Source organism: Zea mays, chromosome 5, assembly GCF_902167145.1.
Source record: "Zea mays cultivar B73 chromosome 5, Zm-B73-REFERENCE-NAM-5.0, whole genome shotgun sequence".
In the NCBI taxonomy this organism is placed as follows: domain Eukaryota; kingdom Viridiplantae; phylum Streptophyta; class Magnoliopsida; order Poales; family Poaceae; genus Zea; species Zea mays.
This window is the reverse complement of record NC_050100.1, coordinates 225,438,594-225,448,538: the sequence shown is the minus strand read 5'-3', so window position 1 is coordinate 225,448,538 and position 9,945 is coordinate 225,438,594. Positions and strand designations below refer to the sequence as shown.

General features: G+C 46.6%; 2 protein-coding genes across 2 annotated transcripts; one reads left to right on the top strand and one right to left on the bottom strand.

Annotated features, from left to right (window-relative positions):
• The first annotated feature begins 813 nt into the window (after nucleotides 1-813).
• On the top strand, nucleotides 814-9,570 carry LOC111589357 (uncharacterized). The gene is made up of 4 exons (XM_035958907.1): nucleotides 814-867; nucleotides 4,969-5,056; nucleotides 6,932-7,053; nucleotides 9,177-9,570. The coding sequence occupies exons 1-4, from the start codon at nucleotides 814-816 to the stop codon at nucleotides 9,420-9,422; spliced, it is 510 nt and encodes a 169-aa protein (XP_035814800.1). The 3' UTR covers nucleotides 9,423-9,570.
• Nucleotides 5,056-6,966, bottom strand: LOC100216919 (homoserine kinase). The gene is made up of 2 exons (NM_001143304.1): nucleotides 5,415-6,966; nucleotides 5,056-5,291 (listed from the first exon to the last, which is right to left on the bottom strand). The coding sequence occupies exon 1, from the start codon at nucleotides 6,561-6,563 to the stop codon at nucleotides 5,421-5,423; it is 1,143 nt and encodes a 380-aa protein (NP_001136776.1). The 5' UTR covers nucleotides 6,564-6,966; the 3' UTR covers nucleotides 5,056-5,291; nucleotides 5,415-5,420.
• Nucleotides 9,571-9,945: the final 375 nt, after the last annotated feature.

Sequence of the window (9,945 nt, the reverse complement as noted above, 5' to 3'; positions counted from 1 at the left end):
ACCAAAAATGAATTCATGTAATACATGTCACTAATCTCAAAAGATTAAATATATTTTAACTCCTAGGGCTTTCATTTTATTTATTTCATTAAATAAATAAATTAACATATACCTTAATCTTGTATCCTATGTGTAAAATTAAGTATATAGACTATAGCTGATCATAATTTATTTGAACGGAGAATAATTTTATGAACATTTTGCAATTTGAACCACTAAATTTGGAGTTCATATGAAAAAGATATGAAATAAACAAGTTTTGAAGTTTAAAATATGAAATTAGGGCTAAATCTTTGATTAAATAAAAGCACAGGGGGCAATTTAAAACAAACTAGGGGTCTGCGCGCTAAAACTAGGACGACGAGTTGATTTCCTAAAAGCCAAGGGCCTCTTAAGTAAAACTCACACGCGAAGGGGTACGAGGTAACTTCAACCGTCGGATCAGAGATCAACAGGCAGGATTAGATCGCGCGGGCGCGCGCACGGACGCGACTGACAGGCGGGGACAGGGCGTCAGCGAGCCAGGGCGGGCTGACCAGCCGGGCCTAGGAGCAGGGGAGCGGGTGAGGGGGAAGAGAGAAGGGCGGTTGGATCTGGATCGGAGGGCTGCGATCAGATCTGCTCTGGTTACTCTAAATCGCCCGATCTCGGACGGACGCCCGAGATATAACGGCTGGGGGCAGACACAGGCGCGGTGGCGTCGCTCGGTCCCGTGGCGAGAGCTCGACGGAGACGAGGGGGCTGGCCACGGTGGGGCTCCAGAGGCTTGGGGACTAGCTTGGGCGCGTTCAGGGCGGTCTGGCAGACTCGGACATGGGCATCACGCCGACACGGGAGCACCAGAGGGCGCTGCACACGGCGAGGCGGGTTAACGGCGGCGCGGGGCAACTCCAGCGAACAATCGCGCGCTAACCAGGGCAGTAACGACCGAATTAAGGGCGCAGGCATATTGCTCACCTCGAGGGGAAGCGCTGGAGTCACGGGGCAACGACGGTGGCGCAGGGATGCGACAGGGCGACGGTGGCGGAGCTCCGATTGCGCAAGAATCGCTGCAGCGAACGTGGGTCGGGCAAACCAGAGAGGGAGAGGGCACACCGAAGGGTGTCCCGAGCAGCTAACGGTGAGGTGAAACTCACCGAGGCAAAAGACGGGGCGCGGGCGCGACGGTGATCGCAGAACGGGCAGCGGCCGACGGTGAGCGGTGGCGGAGCTCTCTGTTCGCGTGGGCAGAGCGAGAGAGAGGGCGAGGGGGTTTGGCTGATGGCGCAGGTGAGCGAGGGGAGGTGGGCGAGCAGGGCGCGGGCGCAAGGACGTGGCCAGAGAACGCGCGGACATGGGCGCGTCCACGGCGGGGGATCATGGGCGAGAGGTTAGGGACGGCTGACAGGTGGGGTCGGCGGGACAGAGAGGGAAGCGAGCGTGCGGGCGAGAGAAATGGCGCCGAAAAGCCTGGCCCACGGGGCAGCGAGAGAGAAGGGGGAGAGAGGGCGCGCTGGAGTTGGCGCCGACAGGCGGGGCCCGCCTATCAAGCACCGAGGTCACGCGGGCGCGCGCGGGCTGGGCTTAGTGGGCCGACTTGGGCTGAATTAGGTTTTCCATTTTCCAGGGAATTTCTAATTGCTTTTCTATTTATTTTCTCTAGGGTTTTTAATTCAAATTCAAATCAAGTTTCAAATTCAAACCAAATCAAACATGTGCAACAATTCAAAGAATATTTGGGGTTCAACATGATGCAACATTTCATGACTCACATGTTTTGCCAAAAATAAAATAAATACTCCCTCACTTATTAAGCTAACCCTAACCAAAAGAGAAAGAGAGAGAGAGAGGAACTAGAGAGAGATGGACACTAGAGTGAGATAGAGAAGAGTAACACCTGAATTTGGATGCTAATGAGAAAGAAATTTTATACCCCCAAATTTAGGGTGTTACACAGAGACTCAGTACAATAGGAACCCGAGGGCCTGTTTGTAAGGAAACTAGGAAGAAAATGCCAAGGACCCAGAGCAAAGTAGTTTTTCCTTTTCATTTCGAATTTCAAATTCTTTAAATCAGCAGTAAATCAGTTAAATACATAACTTGAGAAATACTCATCTAAAATTAGTCAAACCAATTTTGCTGGATTCCAAACATTATGAACTGTCAGACAAAAATACTGAACTCCATGCTTCCTGTACTAATTTTTTAGAGTTTTGAATTAAATAAAGAAACTGTCCAAACCTTATTAATACAGAGAAAAATAGAAATACTTCTATATTAGGCTGAAGAAATTTTGTAGAGATACATACCCAACATACACACTGTTTAAAAATAATAGACACCCCAATATACAAGAATAACCCAAGAATGTCCATTAAAAACTATTTCTGCCCAAATCTTAGAAAAATAAGAAAGGTGACGAAAAATAATAACCAAAGGATGAACATATTTTTCCTAGAACACTTAAGTGATAAAGAACATAGAAAAAATGCAGAGAACCCTAGTCCAGAGCTAATCCAAGGTTAATTATTTTATTAGGCACTAAGAAATCAAGAAAAGTCGTAATTAAAAATATAAGGACCATTGTAAAAATGGTAAGAAAATTTTAGTAGACTCCTAACTGCTAGAACACCACTCCAAAAATAATAAACACTCCAACCCATCACAATAAGTAAGTTGAACAATTAAAACTTGGATTTGACCCATATTTTAATTAAATCATGAGAAAGCCTAAAATTGTGCAACAGTGGGCGAACAAATTTTTACCCAATTACTTATGAGGTAAACCACCAGAGAAAAATATAAAACTCAAGTAAAAATGCAAGGTAACACACATTACCTCCTACCCCATGAAAAATGCCATATATTCCAAGAATTTCTACCACCCTTTCCCCTAAGCAAAAAGTTGCCAAATTCTAGAATGATTGCCCTTGCACAAAGAAGAAAATAGAAAAATTAGGAACTCTGTTGTTTGACATTTTCAAGTATAGTGATAGTAGAAAGCACTCCTATGGCCAAGAACTTTAGAAAATCACAATAAAATGACCAATAAGTATCAGTGGCTAAAACTTGGTACAAAGTCATATTATAGCACCTAAATGATAGCAAAAATAAGCCTTAGGGAATAATCCAATGTTAGAAGAGAGTTGTAGTTCAAAGCACCCCCTCTGCCCTAAAACTTAATAATTCTGTACATGGTGAACCCTTAACATTTTAGGCCTCAATTTTTGAGATTGAAAATTATACACCAGTGAGAAACTACTGTAATTTTTGCAGAATGTTTGGAAATTTATAGAGATAGGTTGTAGTTCAAACCCACTTTAAAGGGCATAATAGAAAAAGGGGAAAAGAGAGAATTAGTAAGAATAATGAATCACACCCCCAATGAATTCAGCGAGGATCATGATAAACTTTCACTAATACACTAAAAGGAAATCAGTGGGGCACTAAATAATCTGACCATTTAACTTAATCATACTTGACCCTAAAATGGCTAAGTATACCACTAGAAATCTCGTAGCAAGATTAAACCTTACCTTATCCTTTTAATCATTCTTATTACTACCACATTGCATATCATGGCATGCATATGTCTCACTCATTGCATTCATTAGATTGCAACCTCGCTGACGGAGAGTATATGCTCATTCCCGAGCAAGAAGTTGTCCAAGAGAAAATCCAGGAGCCAGTCCCGAGCCTGCCACAGAGGATCTCCCTGCAGCCCCAGCATTTGAAGGCAAGCCCCGGTTTTATGCATAACCCATTTATATATGCTACTTTACTACACTTAATGTTTGTAGGCTTGTAATGTGCACTTAAGTGTAGGAGTTGCTTGAAACCCTTAGTTGCATGAACTCAGTATTCCTTTTTGAGATGGATACTAGTATGTTAGGTCGAGTAGCTGCTTGCTAATTAGGATCTCGGTAGAAGCCGAGTGATTTTTCGGGCACTCGCGCGAGGTCAGACATTGATTGTATTCATCTTGATAATGGGATCTATGATGGTCTATAGACTTGGATCCAGGGATTGGGGTCCTCCCGTCTCCCGCTCAGCTTGTAATCCCTACTGCAGGCACTTTAGTGCGAGTAATATAAGCATCATCCCCCTCTGCTGGAAGTAGGGCATCACATTACCCGAACCAGGATAAATTGCTTGTGTCAACTCTCATCACCATCTAGATTCTAGACACGCGGTATCGTTTACTAGTTGGTTAGGACCGTAGAGTCTAAACACCTAGAGCCACCAACACCGCACCAGAGCCACACATAGAAGCAATGCAAACTCTTTTAAAATGCTGGAGCAGCTGGAGATGGAAGAGGAGACTGGGATTAAGATCTTCACTTTCTTCTTAGATTTAAATAGGCGACTAGTAGTGGTGGTAGTGGTGAAAGACAATATATCCAAGGTCTAGAGGGAGGGTGCAACCTTAAACCCTAAACCCTATCACACGTGGGGCTCATATGTCATTGACCCCTCTCGTTCTGACGACTAGCAGTGAAATACTCCTAGGAAATTACAAGAGACAATTTGGCAATTACCCGAGATTGAAACGCAAACGCAGAGACGAACCAAGCAATATGTTTCATTATTATATTTATATCCCAAAAACATAATGAGAAGGGAGTTATGTCGTCATGTACGCCTGCAAGGGAAGGGAGTTATGGTGCCACGTGTGAATGCCGACTAGATAGCATCTGGTTATGTTTGTCACCAGTCAGTCTAGCAAGCTCAGGTCGAGTCTGCATGATGCATGCGTGAGAACTCCAAAGCATTAGCTCCTGATGATCAGTTAACAATGATAGGACGGGATGGACGATCCTCAAATTAGGTTGTTTGGTCCTGGGTAAAAGGTTAGGACAAAACTATCCCAGTGTTGTCCCCTGTTGTCCCTCAAAATTAGCGGGACGAGAGAGGACGCCAGGGGACGTTCCTGTCCTAGCCGTCCCGCAACCAAACACCATTTTAAAGTGCTCATGTATGCATCAATAGGAGGTGCTCCATTTTGAAGGTGAAGCAGACGCTGCCGTCGGAGGTGAGAGCCTGATGATCATCATTGCCCATGGGTCGAGGACGACAGGTAACAAACTACCTCAAATTTATTCATAATTATCCATGGCATGATAAAGAAACCAGCCCAAATTGAAATTACAGCCCACGGAACAGAATTGTTCTAGCGATGTCCTCCATCTCATTTATTCCAAAGCCAATTAACCACCTAAAGATGCAAGAAAGAAGAGAAAACATACAAATCCATGGGGTTCCCCTTCATTCTTCCTTGTTTGGTGATACAATTGCAGTACCACTTTCCGAATCTGTGGATTCAAACAGAAGCAATAACTTATGATTAAAACCATTGATAGGTTGAAAAATCAAACAACAACCTCAAATTGCAGCTGATGTGCATGCAGATGAGGTGGTAATGGAAAGAGAGCAACCTTTTGCTAGTTCAAGGATGACGTGGCGATGACCCTGGCACCAAGGGTATCGAGCTGCGCGACGGTTGCTGTCGCCTTGAGCTTGCCTGCGCTCCAGAACGCGTCCACCATCTTGCGGGCAACCTCCTCCCCCCTTTCCTCCCCTTGGATGACGGCCACCACTGTGGGGCCCGCGCCGCTAATTGTGCAGCCCAGCGCTCCAGCTTGCAGGGCCGCCGCCTTTACGGCCGCCATGCCAGGTATGAGGGGTGCCCTGGTGGGCTCCACGATGCCGTCGGACGACATCGCGGAGCCGATGAGGCCCGCGTCCCCCTGCAGCACCGCCGCCACGAGCGCCGCTGCCTGGCTGGAGTTGCGCACGTGCTGCTGGACGTCGACCTGCCTGGGCAGCGCGGCGCGCATCTTGCTCGTGGGCGCCTCGAAGTCGGGGGTGACCAGGACGAAGTGGAGGCGGAGCGCTGGCGGGAAGGAAAGCGGGACGAGGTGAAAGGGGTCGTAGCTGCGGACGAGGACGAAGCCGCCGAGGATGGCGGGGGCGATGTTGTCGGCGTGGAAGCCGCTGACGGCCTTCTCCGACTCGAGTCCCGCGAGGACGAGGTCGTCGCGGCCGAGGCGCGAGCCGAAGAGGGCGTCGACGGCCTTGGCGGCGGCGGCGGCGGAGGCCGCGGAGGAGCCGAGCCCCGAGCCGAGCGGCAGGCCCTTGGTGAGGTGGATGGACACGGCGTGGGAGCGGACGCCGAGGGCGCGGAGCGCGGCGATGGCGGCGACGCCCGCGCAGTTGCGGAGCGGGTCCCTAGAGAGGCGCTCGGCGAGGTTGGGGCGGGACGGGGATGTGACGGAGGCGATGGAGACGGTGGCGGGCGGGAGTGACGGGTCCAGGGTTGCGGTGACGGTGTCACCCAGGGAGAGGGAGGCGTCGGCGACGGCGCATCCGAGGAAGTCGAAGCCCGGGCCGAGGTTGGCGACGGTGGCTGGCGCGAAGGTCGTGACGGACTGGAAGGCCGGTGCGGGATCGGCGGTAACGTTGGGATTGGCTGCTCTGACGCGGAGAGAGACGAGCGATGGCCGGGCCCCGACCCTGGCCCTATGCCTACCGGTGGAGTGGAAGGAGGAGGGCGCAGAGGCTGTGGAAGTCGCCGCCGGCGCCATTGTTTGGTGGGGTGGGGCGTGGGGGTGAGGAGAGGAGAAGCTGGGTGCTGGCCGGTGTGACGAAAGGAGCTTTTGTGGTGGGATTCGATGGTGACGTCTCACTCACACTTGCGGCCCGCACCACACCAGGACTCTCTCCATCTCCACTTGACCTGGTTCGGCCCATCCAGCCAATCCGGTCAACAAACTGCGATGCGGAATACGAAGCGTTGTCGCCGCGGCGGACGCTCCTCGCCGCCGCCGTCCTCGGCGCCCCAGCCCCCGCCGCAGCCGCTCTTGCGCGGCCCTCAATTGCGACCCCCTTCAGCCATCCTCATCGATTCCGTCGGGACGGCGATCTGACCCGGTTTAACGCTTCTTTGCTGCAGCCGTTGGGATCCGCTACGGTAAGTACTGCGGTGTGGGATGGAGCGGCTGCGACGGCGAGGAGCCCTGCACCTGCACGACCTCGACGCCTGCTGCCGCGACCACAACTGCGTCGAGAAGAAAGGTTGCGTTTTTGTTTCCCTTTTGTGTACTCGTTGGTGACCTTGCTGCTAACCCACTAGAAACTAAATGGGATAAAATAATAATTAAGTGCTGAAATAAAAGTACATTTTTATTAAAAATGGAATTATAAAACTGATTTATTAATTCAACACTAGTCTAATACTTGGACGTTGCGACGGTACCCAACTATATTTGATGATATTGATTGGATAAGTAAGCGATACTTGAGAGTCTTAATAGACACTTCACATAAAAATATCCATAATAAATGAATTTAATGTGAAAGTAAACATATTATTCATATACTAGATATTGAACTGGTAAAACAAATATTACACTTTATCTTAGCCAAAAGACCAAAAAATAAGTTGAAAAGGAGTCCCTATGCTCGAATTAAATTATAGCCAATATTTTAGCTTAGGACCTGGGAGCGAGAAGCTGGTGTAAATCTGATGCCCTAACTAAAATCATCATTGAGATTCTATAGGTAACACATGCAAAATCATTTATGGTGGCTTAACAATTTTCTCCAAGTTTTGCAAGACATAGAAAAGCACAAGTACGCCAACAAGATCATTCCTGAAATACCAAATACAACAAGTTTATCCTCTAATGTTTAACATGCTTACTGAAATACATACTTGCTTTTGTCTTTAGAGTATCATATCAAACAATAAAAATGAAACTACTTCTGTATGGATCAGAAACATACGTCAAACCTAAGTAGCTCAGTGACCCGCTTGGTAATCTAGGGCTTCATCACGTCCAACTTGACCTTTGACGTATCCACCTACCAAGCACAAAATCGCTGGATGAGAGGAAGCCCTTGCAGACAATAACTATATATCCCTAAAGTATTGTACGCTCATTACATCTAAATTGAGAAATAAAGGTTATGATTGAAAAAACGAACTGGCCAGATGGTCAAGCTCGAACGCGAACTTCTGCGTCTTGAGCAGCTTGGTTTGCTTATTTGAGAAGCTTGTGTCCTGATCAGTGGCATCCCCTGTAAAAAACACGACAGTTAGAGCGGTCTCTATCAATAATAGATCCCACGAGAACAACTGTGACCAGACGAAGCGCACGCTAGGTAGATCTACCATTAATGCCACGTCGCCCATGGGATGGGAGGAGCGCAGCGGAGCTCGCGTCGGAGCGGAAGACGAGTGAGCTAGGAGACGTGCTCTCGACCCCTTTTGGCGATTAGGAGGTTCAGATTTGGCTAGACTTGATGCAACTTTTATCACCTAGTGAGCATCCTTATTTGGAGGCGAGAGCACTAATCCTCCTTGCCGGTGGCGGTGCAACGGCGGAAGAAGCGGACGAAGGTTGTTGCGAGAGCGACAGTTGCGAGAATGCTATTGCGCGAACAAATAGGATAGGGATGGGATATGATCTAGTGCCGTGGGTTAATTTTGAAGAAATAAAAGGGGTTCTTTGTAAAAAAGATGACGCGGGACACCGTTGAAACTGTTGTTTTAATATAGTAGAGGCGAAAGGGCCTCTAGCCTAGTGGTTAAGGACTTCCGAGTAGCACCTCCAAGTCTTGGGTTCGATTCCCCTCGGGAGCGAATTTTCAGGCTTGGTTAAAAAAATCCCCTCGCTGTGCCCCATCCGCTCTCGGGTTACGATGTCCTGTGCGCCACCCTCCGGTTGGGCCGTTGCAGAGTAGACAGTTGACGCCGACCCGTTAGTGATGGGGGGCCAGGGTTCGGGGATTTTCTCGGCCGGGACCATTATTTCGGTCTCTTCTTAATATAATACCGGGAGGGCGGTCTTTCCCTCCCCGGCCGAGTTTTTTTGTTTTTGTTTTAATATAGTAGAGATATATTAATAAAGTGATACGTTAATAATAGAATCGAATGGGATTATAAATAATTAACTATTAGAAAAAGTGAAATAAAAATATATTTTTAAATAAATAGTTATATAGCAACTGGAGTCTAATTTTATTAGTAAAAATATTAAGAACATAAATGTGAAATTGGTTTTAAAATTAGATATATTGATTAAAAGTTAAAATAAAATAAAGTGCATATAAATGGTATATGTTGGGGGCCTTCCTCTTTCGAAGGTCCTAAAAAACTTAACTAACACGTTTTTTATTATAACATACTGTCACAGGAGGCTTCAGCTTTGAGAATAAGGTGTGCATGGTATGAAGGTGCAGTCTGGAGGAAGGATAAATTAGCTCCAAAGTTGTGGCTGAAGAAGCTTCGGCTTAGCACGAGGACGATGGTGAAAGATGAAACCGACCTAAAGAAGAAAAGACTGCTTAGTCCTCGACGGCTTGCCTTATGGTCAACAGTAAATGTCGGGGACATGAATGTAATTTTGTGCAGGCTACGTCCTGTGCCTATAAATAGATGAACAATAACACCGTGCTGTTCACGCTGAATTCTAATCACTCTTGGGTCACTCTTGCTTTTCCACCTTCTATTAAGTCGAAGGTATAAATGTAATATATATATCATTAATGTTCATTCATGTTTATAAAATAAGGATATAAATAATCTAATGATTTGTTATGATTGTTTATATTCTTTTGTATTTCATATGTCTCTATTTACATTTTTTCCACTGAAATGATGAAGGTATGCCCTTCATGACCTTCGTCTGAAGATCATTATAATGCTTCGAAAGATGAAGGTCTCTAATCGTTAACAATTGTGTTGCTTTGTTCTTGATGTATAGCAACCGAGAACAAGGACCAACAATATATATTTTGTTTAGAGTAGATAACTCACAACGGTTTGAACCAAACGACTTTCAGCTCACAACTCAATATAGCTTTTTCATGGTAGACAACTCACGACTGAACCAAACACACTCTTAAACTTATTTGCAAAGTTGGTCATTATGACAAAGTCATCATACATTTTAGTAACATTTT

Excerpts from the sequence above, each read along its gene's own strand:
- LOC111589357 (XM_035958907.1), top strand. The coding sequence starts at position 814 with ATGGGCATCACGCCGACACGGGAGCACCAGAGGGCGCTGCACACGGCG. Across the intron at positions 868-4,968 it reads CGCTGCACACGGCGAGGCGG|GAGGTGCTCCATTTTGAAGG; the intron begins GTTAACGGCGGC and ends ATGCATCAATAG. Across the intron at positions 5,057-6,931 it reads CCATGGGTCGAGGACGACAG|CCGTTGGGATCCGCTACGGT; the intron begins GTAACAAACTAC and ends TCTTTGCTGCAG.
- LOC100216919 (NM_001143304.1), bottom strand. The coding sequence starts at position 6,563 with ATGGCGCCGGCGGCGACTTCCACAGCCTCTGCGCCCTCCTCCTTCCAC.